The 13196-nt window shown below is 36.9% G+C and overlaps 1 protein-coding gene across 1 annotated transcript in view; it reads right to left on the bottom strand.

Moving 5' to 3' along the window:
- The window catches only part of LOC103598708 (phosphatidylinositol 4-phosphate 3-kinase C2 domain-containing subunit gamma-like), a gene marked incomplete at its 3' end in the record, with an annotated part of 252245 nt that overhangs the window by 123294 nt on the left and 115755 nt on the right, over positions 1–13196 (bottom strand). The window contains exons 14-15 of the mRNA XM_008582754.1: positions 8351–8465; positions 933–1063 (exon numbers count right to left, since the gene is read on the bottom strand). Coding sequence (XP_008580976.1) covers positions 933–1063; positions 8351–8465 — 246 coding nt within the window. The remainder of the gene's footprint in view (positions 1–932; positions 1064–8350; positions 8466–13196) is intronic.

The following is a 13196-nucleotide window of genomic DNA, read 5'->3' as shown; positions in this document are numbered from 1 at the left end:
CTAGCCATCATGACCTCTTGCCTAAAATATCATATTAACCTCCTTGTGGTACTGCTCTCTTGGCTCCTTCCCCCTGGGCCATCCATTCTCGAACTTGTAATCAGAGGGATGACTCAAAAAGATTCCTCAGATCACATAACTCCCCAGTTCAAAACTTTTAAATGATTTCTCGCTCTTGGGAAAATGTCGTAGCTCATCTCAGTATATATGAGGATACTTCAAAAAGTTTATGGAAAGATTCATTTTATCTTTTAATTTTATTTTTCCACGAAATTTTTGAGGCACCCTTGTGTTAATAAAACATATATGCACACAAGCGCAAACATGAGGGTACTTCAAAAGGTTGGTGGAAAAAATATATATGAGTTACTCTCTTAGTTTTATGACTTTGACATGTTATTAATGAGCACAATCAGCTGTGACTTACATATTGCCAAGTGGCAAGTACAAATGACACAAATTCCCTTACAATTCTTCCTGGGGTTTTGATTTTATGCAGAGAATTACTGTTTTACAAAATCTAACTACTCCTGAGTCCCTAATTTAGCGCTATCAAAGCATGATTTTTTTTCACTTTACTTATTTACTCAAACAACTATCTACTTGAAGGATGGTTGAACAATGGTTTATCATTGCTCTGTGATGATATATGTCGAATCACACTGTCTGCTTTGTTGTTTTGATCTGAGTTATTTTTAACCTTTTTATTTTTCCTTAAAGTTAAAGTTGCTAAATGGAACAGGAAAACAAATCTTTAAAAATATACAAAATTATTTGTTTCCTAAAAATTAATTGGTCATTTAACAGATGTTACTTTAGGAAATAAAAGGAGTTATGTGGGAAGGAAGGTTCACTCTGTGAAGATATGAGTGCTTCAAGTGTGATTGATATAAACAGCAGGCAAAATTCACTCCAAGACCTGAGTCACTTACAGTAGTGGAGATTGTTTCTGTGAAAGTCTGGCAATATGTTTTAAACACTCTTTCGGTGGTTCTTCAAGATTAATTGTATTCTCTTCAGAATCAGGTTTCATATACTCCCACCCAGCAGCTGGAAAATCAATCTGAAATAAAGAAATGATTTGCCATGTATTGAATGTGTCTCAAAGTCCATTATTAATTTAATTACCTCTTTCTTAGATTTATAGAAACTAAAGAATAATTTCTATTTTTCTGTGATAATTATTTTAAAATAATTTAAAAAATCATTAAAGCTTGGACTTGGTATTTAAATATACATGATATTTGGCTAATTATTTATATGAATGGTATAGATTAGTAATCTGTAATGTCTGAAGGAAATAATAATAATANAATAATAATAATATATAAACTTTTCATAAAGCTACATATGTCACATTTTTTAAAATGTGGACATTATAACCTTTCTAAATTTCAGTGTTAAATATTTTTCTATTATGAAATGATGACATTTGAAGATGGTAATTATACTTTTTCATGTAATCACATGAGGAAATAAAAAGTTACTTTATGTTGTTCTCTACTTCATGAAATCTACAAGTCTAGGAACCATTTTGTAGATATGAGAGTGAGCTGTTCTCTGGGAAAGATCTGTTTTGTAAGTGCATAATCTAATAGAATATTTTTGCTCTGGCTCTGTAGTTTAGATTTATAGACAGGGCTAGAATCCAGGGCTCCTTTTTTCCTGGCTCAATGTGCTTTCCATTAAACCATGTTTCAGTGATAATCCGATTTTAGTAAATAAAATAAGTTTAAAAAGGCAGTCCCAAACCTTGTAAATGAGTTGGATGTTTTAGTGCTCCGTATATTTGCTTAAGGTTATCATATGTGCTTTTTCTCATTTTAATATTAGAAAATCCGCAGAATTTATTTTTCTCTGCCGAACTGTATGTTAGGTTGGCATCTCAGGGAAAATTGAGGAATGGCACAAAGTAGACTGTGTGAGTTACAGTTCGAAATGTAGCTTAATCTATAACAATTCATATTTATGGAAAAAATTTTACTAATTTCATTCCAAAACTCCTAAAATTTGTTGCAGTTCTTGTTTTTGGTATGATCTCTGTTGTATCAATTATTGCCCTGACATGATAAAAGAAACAAGTAATAGACAAGCTAAACCAAACCATAAATTTTGCCTCTTGACAAAGATTAATTCTGAACAATTAACTTTGCTGCCTTAGGGAGAAGTGCATCCAGTACTAGCAGGTTGCATGCTACTCTTTACGTACCTTAATATTTTTAAACACATGGAACAAAAATACTAGAAATAGCATTTAATGAACTAGTACAATTTTATGTCTGTCCTAAATAAATGGCAAGGTGGATGAGGAAACTAAAGATAGCATATGAAAATATAAAAGCGCTCCTATGCTCAAATCTATAATAAATTATTTGCTATATTTCACTTAGTAAATAATTTTTATTTCTGATTCATGAGTGAGCCCTTATATCAAACTGCATTTCTTTATGCTAATTTTTATTTCTGATTCATGAGTGAGCCCTTATATCAAACTGCATTTTTTTATGGATTATGAAGTTATGTTATTACTAATTCTTGAGCCACTGATAGAAAATATTGGAATTTTTCCCAGTTTCCTTTTGTTCTAACTTTATACAAAAGAGATATTCCCCAAAAGTATGTAATAATATATTTGCTCTAGAAGATATAAGTAATATCTGTTACCTTTAGAGAACTTCAAGTCTAGTTGAGGAGAAAAGGCACACACATTAACAACTAAAATAGGGAACAGAAATGCATAATACCCCAAAGCTGTGCTTCATTATTGCATTTCCAGTCATAGCAAACACATGACTGCTCTTTGTCCTTCTATGACTGCCTGACTTAGCCTGGCTATGGTCTCAATTTTCTTTTTAAAAGGATGCTCTGGGAGATCTATTCAAATGTCTACTTTGCATGTGCCATGACACCTATTTGTCACATTCTTGCCTCAAGCCTTAAGAATACACTNTTTTTATTTCTGATTCATGAGTGAGCCCTTATATCAAACTGCATTTCTTTATGCATTATGAAGTTATGTTATTACTAATTCTTGAGCCACTGATAGAAAATATTGGAATTTTTCCCAGTTTCCTTTTGTTCTAACTTTATACAAAAGAGATATTCCCCAAAAGTATGTAATAATATATTTGCTCTAGAAGATATAAGTAATATCTGTTACCTTTAGAGAACTTCAAGTCTAGTTGAGGAGAAAAGGCACACACATTAACAACTAAAATAGGGAACAGAAATGCATAATACCCCAAAGCTGTGCTTCATTATTGCATTTCCAGTCATAGCAAACACATGACTGCTCTTTGTCCTTCTATGACTGCCTGACTTAGCCTGGCTATGGTCTCAATTTTCTTTTTAAAAGGATGCTCTGGGAGATCTATTCAAATGTCTACTTTGCATGTGCCATGACACCTATTTGTCACATTCTTGCCTCAAGCCTTAAGAATACACTTCTGAATTCAAAGACAGAAAATAATTATGGGGTCTTTCCTTTAGGATATAGGAAAATATTCAGGCCTGGTCATCCCACCTAATGATTCACACCTCCTTACACATTTGGATATTGACTTCTTGTGTTCCATTTATCCATCTCGCTTTGCTTCTCACCCTTCCTTATTTACACTTGTTCACCACGGTTCCTACTGTGTCTTTTTGACTTGGAACTGCTTGAGGTCACTGTTCGCATGTCCCTAGTGTCCACTCCCCACAATCATACCCATAAGGTGCTTCTTGCTCAGTGTGGGCCTCCACAATTCTGTCAGTTTGTTTAAAGAACTTCCACCTGGACTGCAGATGTGGTTGGAGTACAACAAGCCAAGGGAAGGAGGAGGCAAAGAAAGCAGGTAGGTGTACGTGGGGCATGAACAGACATAGGAAGTCAGGGGAGAAAGCAGCTTGGGAGAGGAAGGTGGGCTCGGTTTGGAACATGTGTGTTTGAAGCTGTTGATAAAATATCCAGGTGGGAGTTTCAGCAGGTGTGTGGCTACATTGTCTGAAGCTTGAGAAATGAAGGAATTTAAATTAGAGATACAGACTTGGAAGTGAACCTGCATTGATACTCTGAAGAAAATCTTATAAATAAATGAGACCCAGTAATTCCACTGCTAATAATAAAAAAAGTCTGATTTTATTTAAATGAAATGCTCAGAACAGGCAAATCTATAGAGACAGAATAGATTAGTGGTTGCCTAGGATTGGGGAAAATGGGAAAATAGGAAGCAATAGCTAAAAGGCATGGGATTTCTTTGTTGAGGTGATGAAAATGCTTTAAAGTTGACTGCAGTGATAGTTATACATATTTGTGAAAATATTACAAACCACTGAATTGTATACTTTAAGTGGGAGAATTATATGGTATGTGAGTTATATCTCAATAAAGCTTTTTTAAAAGAAAAAAAAATGAGTGAGAGCACCCAGAGGGTGAATTGCAATGGTCATGAGAATGACCGTGAGAAGGGCCCACCATGAAGGCCAGCAGAAGGGGAGCTTGGGAAGGAGACAGAGAAAGGATGGCCAGGGAGTAGTGTCAGGAGAAGCACAAGGGGACAGTACACCAAAGCCAGAGGAGCAGAGAGCTGAGGGGAAAAGACAGAGCCAGAAAGAGCAGAGAGAGGGCTAGTGTCATGAGGACCGAAAACCACCAATGGATTTGGCCCCTAGGAATGAGCGGGTTACCCGTGTGGTGTAGACGAGACAGAATATAGTGAATTTAGACACCCATGGGGAGGTGAGGAAGTACAGAAAGATAGAACAGAACAAGAACAACACTAACTCAAAAGAAATATCTCTGCTCTTAGTTAACTATGTGACAGAACCATTCTATTAGTTTGTATTCAGGAGTGGCAGGAAGTTGAGAGACAACCAGCTAAGGGAGTCAAGCAGTCACCTGCTTATCTGTCTCTGTTTCTGAACTTCGATCTACTTCACTTTATCCACTGCTTCTGGTCAGTACATCAGCCACAGAACCTAAAGAGAATTATTGACTCGAGGAATCACGTTCCGTGACATATCACACCCTTTGTCATACTGGGGTATGGCTTTAACCACCCACCTCATAAAGACAATCAGACAAGTACAGACCTGACAGAAATCAGATAGGCATAGTATAATCTTTTCATAGAGGTGAAAATGGAAGGTTAGGTGACTTGTTCAAAGTCATAAGGTTTTCTGTTAAAGAACTAAGATGAGAATCCAGATATCCTAACTCTCAGCAAGATGGATAGATGTGTTTTCCTGATACTCCTAATTCCCTAACAAAAACACTGGCTGCAGAACTTGCATCTAATTTCCTCACCATCTCATAATCTTTAGGTTGAAAGATTCTCCTCTCCATTTAGCTATGTAATTAGAATTATATTGATAAGGAAGTTCTGACTCTACTACCTTGATAACTCCTACTTTATTTTGTACGTCTTACCATCAATTAACAAATATGCTGCTGCATACAGCCCAGTGACAATCAAACTGGCCATGTCCCCCTCCTCTGCACCCAGGCCAGTGAAGGAGTCAGCCATGGGCAAGTCCGTCCTGCCTTCTCTCTTCCCCTTTCCCCTTCTCCTACCCTCTCCCCACCTCCTCTCCCCCCCTCCTCTTCTCCCCTACTGCTCTGAAACAACATCTTAGAATGCAACTATAATAATAATAATAAGTAAATAAATTTTTTAAAAATTAACAAACATGCTGAGAAGTTCCCTGTATATCTAAACCATCTGGAATTATTTTGCAAAAGTCAGATGATTTAACTTTTGCATAGTCTTGAATGATTTACATGCCCCCTTCTTTTAAGATAAATTCTATTGTGGATCCATATTTCTATTTGAAAATAGCATCTCAGGAAACCGAATTTATGCTGCTATTGAATACTTGAAACTTTCCTTCTGATTCCACTGCCAGAATCTGTGTTCCTAAAGGAGCTGTTTTCCTCATCTGAGAAGAAGGAAGGAGAGTCTCATCTGAAAGTCATCCTTCTCTGTCTCCTACCCCCACCACTCTCCCCTGCCCCAAAGACCCCTACAATCATAAATTTATATCCACAAAGCTCTGGCAGTCTGTCAGACTTGAAGACTTTCATTAAGCTGAGAATGTTTGAATCTAGCAAGAAATAGCTTGTTAGAAAATGCTTTTATCCTTTTAAAGAAAGTGGCTGACATCTACACATGGTCACCCCACAGGTCTGTATGAATGCAATGTATCCCAAACTGGACTTATCATATTACTCTGTTGAAGACTGTTAATTCTTGCTCTGCTTTCTTTTTTGAAACTAAAGATATTGCTGTTGACTCAGAAAACCAAGTTTCTATCTCTCTTTCCTTATTTATTTTCTTTATATATTTGTACCCCTTTATGTTCAAATAAGTTGCTAAAATCTACACTTTTTTTTTTCCTAGTTTCGGTGATCACTAAGATGTCCTTCTAAGAAGTGTCAACATATCTGGTCTTCTTGTTTTCTAGGACATTTTCTACAACATTGCTAGAACTACTTTCTATGAATCATCTTTTAGATAATCATGTCCAAATCTAGCACACAATCTAGTAGCCTAATGATTTTCTACCCTTTCCCACCGTTCCTCACATTATTTTTTAATCTTAGCTAATGTGCCATATTTTGAAACTGCCACCCCTTTCCTGAATCTGTGTGTTTGTATCGTGTGTTCCTTTATGACCGGATGGTCCTTCCCACTTAAACTAGTTAGTGAGAATTGACTCATTCTACAAAGTGCATTCAAGTGTCATGTCCTCTGAGATCTGTCCTCAGACTTCCTACATTTCTTTGCTTTCCCTTTGAAATACTCACTGTTATTCTATGTCAGTGACCCTACAATGGCTACAGTATTTGTCACATTGTATCAGAGTGAGTTGTGAAAATCTGTCTCTCCAGCTGGATTTTGCATTCCTTGAGTTCCCTGACTTGGTATTATGTATTCACTCATTTTTGTATTTTGTAAGGGTTTTTATCATAATGTTTGGTGTGTAGAAGTCATATATGAAATGTGTATTCAATGTGATTGAATCGAACCTCTAGCATTTTGCTATTCTTCATCAGTAGAATATGTTTATCAGGTTTATGGTGAATCTCTCCTCTTTCGTAATGAAAATATTTCTTTTTCTCTTTTTTTCTGGTTACAACAAGACAGCTGCTAATTGGTATGCCATCATGTTTTAAGTGTCTATGGTCTTGTGCCAAGATCTAAGCTGAATGACCCCTCTTTCTTACCACCATGTCCACAGGTTAGAAGTGGATGTTCAGGTGCTGTCTGGTGGGGACTTCCTCTACCAGAGTGTAAAATCACTTTTTTATTAGTATTAATTTTCCTTTCCATTTTCAACATTTTTCTATGCATCTGTCTAAACACTCTCCCTCAAATCCTTTAACCCAAACCTGGAAACTTAAGAGCCTGGAGACTCTACTAGCTTCTTCTAGCTTCCTTTAGAGCAGTGATTCCCAGATGAGGGAAATTTTGTCCCTAGAGGGCATTTGACAATATCTGGAGACAGTTTTGATTGTCAGAATTGAGGAGCTACTACTGGTACCTAGTGGATAGAAGGCAGGGATCCTGGAAAACATCCTACAATGCACAGGACAGTCCCCCACGATAAAGAATTATCTGGGCCAAAATGTCATCAGTGTTGAGGTTGAGAAACTTTGTTCTAGAGGGTGCTGCCCAGATAGCAGTTCCCAGTTTTTCCTGCAGAGATGGAAAGTCCATATTCCCTGCATTTCCATGTACGAGAGTTTCCAGGCTTCAGACAGCTGACCAATATGATCACCTACATTGTGAACACAGAAGAGCTGTCAGCAGTAAGAACCGAAGCTCAGAGTCATTGACCTTTCATTCGTGATCACAAATAACAGAGAGTAGGAAGGCTTTAAGAAAAAGTAAGGACAATAGATGGATTTTCTCTGTAGTTTCTTTCCCACTACTCAGTTAATTGCTAGTCATTTAGGAAATGTACAACAGAAGAGATTTTAAAGAAACATGACACGTTGCAGAAGCAGGTGTGAGTAAGGTATCAAGTTAGTAATACACATATACCAATGACTGTTTTTAGAAAATGGAAAGAAAAATAAATGCACATAATGGGTATATTAATGGCAACACTCCATCACTCTCCTTCATGATCTTGTTTGACGGAGAATGGCTTGAAATTGCAATTATATAACCTGCGAGAAAAGTGCTTTGAGAAGACTGAATGTTAAAATAAAAGCAGTAGAGGTTTCATAAATCCCAGCAGGCTGGAGGAAGAGAAGACTATTAAAATGTACAATCCTGAAAGAAATTGTTTCCATCATTGACAACAAGCTATTTACCAACCAATACTTGCTGTGTGTACTTTAGCCTCATAGTCCAGCACATACCTGCAGGGTCACTGGGGATGGCTGACTTGTATCCCACACTCCTGGAGCTATCATTTCTATGGGTGGCTCACTCTGTAACGTCATGCTGAACAGCATAGACCCAAGAACAGAATTTCTGCAAAAGACAATACATACACACAGATAAGAGTCACTTCATGAGGGAAGCTATTATTATCTGTAAGTTTTCTTTTGGAATGTAAACATATTCAGCTATTTTAGTGGCTTCATGCAGTAGCTAGAAGAGAAATAAGATATTCCATGAGCCCAGACACTGATTAAGAGTTCATTTCTAATATACCACGTGCATAGCATAGCTATTTTCATAGATGCCTACATTTATTAGCTAAATGAGAAAATGGTTTCCATAATGGTTTCTAACAGGTAGCATTTATTCTTAATTGCTGTCAGTGGTGATTACAAGGTAGGACTAAAAATCTCAGACTTAGGTTCTTGGAGTTACAACTGCCTTAAGTCAATAAAGATGCTAACTCTTCAGAACATTTTTTCTCCACGGATGACTAAATTCTCTGGGTACTTTTAAAGATATGAATTCTAAATTTATAAAAAGAAAAGATTTAAATTAGCATAGCATATGATCTACAGAATCAAAATAGCTGTGGGATTTCACAGAGGAAATGCTTCTTTATGCATAAATAGAAAGATTATTCATATCCAGAATGTTTAAAAATCAGTTGTAAATTACCATAGTAAATGAGAGTGCACACAGGAAAGACTTTAAACAATGAAGAATTCGTGTATGGTTTTAATAGTTTCAGTAACATCCAAATCCACAGATCCTTATACAAATTAAAAAAAGAAGCTATTCCTGGATGTGTTTATGAGTGAGAATATTAGTAAAATATTCCATTGATTACTGAGAAGAGTTTTTGATTTTTACATACAAAATTGAAAATGTAAAACTGAAAGTCAACAGAATTCAATTTAAGTTTATACAGTACTTTAAAGCTTCAAGTGAATCTTTTTAAAAACAACATATAACTCCATCTTGCCATTTAACAGATACTATGCAAAACATGAGAGAAGAAAATCCAACAAATAAAGCTTTCTTTAAGCCTTTAGCTTTCCTAGGCCTGCCCTTTCCATTATTTTCCTTATCTAAGGATATTTCCACAAAGTATCTGCCCAGTAGAGTATAAATCTTATACATTATTGGGAAGATATTTTTATATGACCCAAGAATAGTCTTCTAGCAGAATGAATTTTGAGTCTTCTTTATCCCTTTGTCCCATCCCTCCCTCATCAGAAGAAAAATTTGGGGGTGATATAACAATACTTGGGGAGTCAGTATTAGTAAGGTAAAGGTTAGCTTAACCAGGGTACGGATTAGAAAATCATTTATGTAATTTTCCCCTTTGCTTTTCAGTGTGTACAGCCCTCACCCAAAATGGCCTGTGACATCAAATTTGCCTGAGAAGGTTTTGGATTAGTGTCGGGCAGAACGCAAGGGGAGGAGGAGGCATGGCTGACACCAAACTTGGAGGGTTCAGATCATGACGCTCTCCACAGCATTTATAGAAAATATTTCTGTACATGGTAAAGGGTCAGGAGAGCTGAGAAAGAAGGAGGATGTGGTGGATTGGAAGGAGAACATGCCAAAGAAAAGCCAATTGTTTCTGCCAGTGTGGGATGGTGGGAAGCAGAAGACAGAGAAAGAGGGAACAGAGTGAGCGTGGCCGACGTAGGTGCCCGGTTTGCCTCTCTCCTGCCTTTAGATGCAGATGTGGAGAAGTGGGGGTAAGTGAGCAGAATGGAATGCTGAAGGCCAGAGGGGCTCCTTTTTGCACTCTCTAGTTCAGATCCCGGAATGAAACTGTCTCCTGAGTCGCTCTATACCAATCTGTGGCATGACCATTAAACTTGGGGTCACATGGTAAACAGGTGGAGGAACTCCTGAGTTTAGCTCTATTGGGCCTTCTTTGTGTTCTGTGTAGACAAGATGGGATCTGGAAATAGCTAAAGATGTGTGAGAGGAAAGTTTCCAGAAAGGGTGTCACATGGTCGTGACAATGGGCCTCCATGATGAGGGCATCCAATTGGACCATCCAAGCTGAGTCCACTGGAAGTCACTGGTAAACCTCAGGTGGGTCTATGGTGCCCAGATGAACCTGAGTCACTCAGGGAGTGCCACCGAGCCCTGGCCAAGCCAAGAGAGCCCTAACCTTGAGCTACACTAGCTGCAGACTTCAGCTGTCATGAGCAGCCACCTGCTTACAAAGTGGCTTTGATTTGGATATCAGAAGTTATCAGGCTTTTACTCTCCTAGAAAAAGAATCAAGGTAGAAGGAAGTTACCTGAGCAACTAAGACTAAGCACTTTTATCCAAAAGATACTGCATACTTCTAAAAGGACTATTTAAATTACTGACTGACAAATGCCTTGTCATAAATGGAAAGTTTTTTCTCCTCATTAGTTAAAGGGTGGGAGCTCATAGGAGCCCCTTGTTGGGTGATGAGATTTACACTGTGAATTCATGGAGCAGGGCGTGGCACCTGGAAGCAGAAAAGGAGGCAGCTTGAGGTAATAAAACATGCGGAGAGAAATCAGACCTGCTTTCTGGTTCTTGTTCTGTTTTGAAGTAGCCTCATAACCTCTAGCAAGTCTTTTAACCTTTGTTCATCATAGAGTTCCTCATCTGTAAATGAGGTATTTGGATTCACTGAGCTCTGAGAGCCTCTCTTGGACAGGAAGGAAGGACAAAAAGGAATTCTTACCCACAACTTTTTTAGTTATTTGATTTTGAAGATATATCTGAAACTATTAGATAGAGTGGGGTCAGGGTTGGTTGTTTCAAGACTAAGATTTATTTTAGGCTCCTTTCGAAATTCTGCAAAAGCTTCTAATTTTCCTAGGCTTTAATTCACCTTGGGAGCTTTGAAAATGTGATGCTCAGGCCAGACCACAGACTAATTAAATTAGCATCTTTGAAGCGGGGAGTACTTGGGCTTTGGGATAATTTAAAAATTTCTCCAGAAAATTCTGTTCAATCAGGGTTGAGAATCTCTATGTTGAAATAGTTTGCCACAGTTTAGAAATGCTAAGTGACTCCACACTATCTGTTTTGAACTTAAGTAGGAAAGAGAGCTCATGGAAATGGTTGAGGTGAGGATAACACTGTCTTGCTGCGATGTGGAAACACTGTGAATGCAGATGTAGTGGAAGTCTTGTGTGCAGAAGAGAGGACTGTAAAACTTCTATGGGCAGAATTTTGCCTTTGGACTTGATTTTTTTTTTTTTTTAAGAATTGAAAGTGAGTTTGCATGCTTAACAATGTAAAAGTTTATTTTTATTTTTAGACATTATTCATGAAATCATAACTGATTTATCTGAGTTTAATTGCCATTGACTCTTCTGAAACCCACTTCTGGAAACCATGAAGAGATAGAAAGCCTTTAATTCTGCATATTTTCAGGTTATACATATGTTGGAAAAATTAATGTAAGCGTTCATTACAATGCCACATGGATATGGCATTCCAAACCACAATAAACCTAATGGGCTATCCAAACCATAATAAAGACAGATTCAACAGCAAATGTTTACAAGCAGAGGCCATTGTATGAAAGGAAATGAAATTAAGTCTCCAGCTTGCTGTGATCTGGTAATATCTGCAAGGAATAAACTGGATTAGAATCTCTGTAACTTGGATCAATGAACAAAGTGGGAGTCATCACATCTCCCAGCTGCCTCACATGATGGATTTCTGATGTGTTTAAAAGATCTGGATTTCTTTAAACTGTTTAACCCAGGAAAGAAGTAGATTTTCTGACTTTCATGAGAAATAGTCTGTTGGAAATATATTTGCAAATGCTTACTGAAGTACACTTTCAAGTAACTTGTGTTTTCTGATGTTTTATCATCCACAATTTTGACACTTTCCCTTAGGCAAATGTCACTTAGGATCAGTCCCAGATGGCATCACTAACAGATACCCACCTTCTATGATCACTAGCCTATGATATATTTACCAATATTAAGTGATACATGACAAAATGACATGGAGGCAGTATTTTTTTCTATGATAACCATCTAGAAAAAAACCTTGAAGATTATTTTGAAAGACAAAAATGTTCCTAACTTCTTATAAATTCAGTGTTTATTTATTATGTACAAAGTATTGTGTTAGCTGATGGAAGGGAATAAAACAGAACACTTTTTTTTCAGTGAATAGCTAGAAATGGTATTCTACAATAATGCTAGATCTTACAAATACAGCTAGAACACTTTTTTTCAGTGAATAGCTAGAAATGGTATTCTACAATAATGCTAGATCTTACAAATACAGCATCTGAAATTTTGTAGAAACTCATTCGTGAGAAGGAAGGACACCTGCATAGCTGAGCCTAGTGAGAAAGGACTGAAAGTTCTTAGCACACAAATCAGATTTTTGAAATGCCTTCTAACGGCAGTTGGTACTCTCTTTAAGGCTAAACTGTTTCTTGTAGACTTTTGAAATCTTATTTTATCCTACATTTCTTACAGGGATTGATTTTTTTCCCAATTCACTTTAGTAAGCAAACCTATCGATTGCCTATTTATACGAGGAACTACGTTAGATGATAGATACAAAAGTACCTCAAAAAGTTCATAGAAAGATTCGTGTTATCTTTCAATTCTATTTTTCCATAATCTTTTTGAAGTGTCACACAGAAATGGGCTAAAGCAGGAACACAAATAATAAAGTAACACACACACACACACACACACACACACACACACACACACACACACACACACACAGAGCCCAGAACAGAATTAACCCAACAAAGAAGGTTTTAAAGATTTATTATTGTTGTTTTGATGACAATTTACTTATATTGACAATTTA

This window comes from Galeopterus variegatus, unplaced genomic scaffold, assembly GCF_000696425.1.
Source record: "Galeopterus variegatus unplaced genomic scaffold, G_variegatus-3.0.2 Scaffold2716, whole genome shotgun sequence".
Lineage (NCBI taxonomy): Eukaryota > Metazoa > Chordata > Mammalia > Dermoptera > Cynocephalidae > Galeopterus > Galeopterus variegatus.
This window is presented reverse-complemented; position numbering and strand designations above follow the sequence as displayed.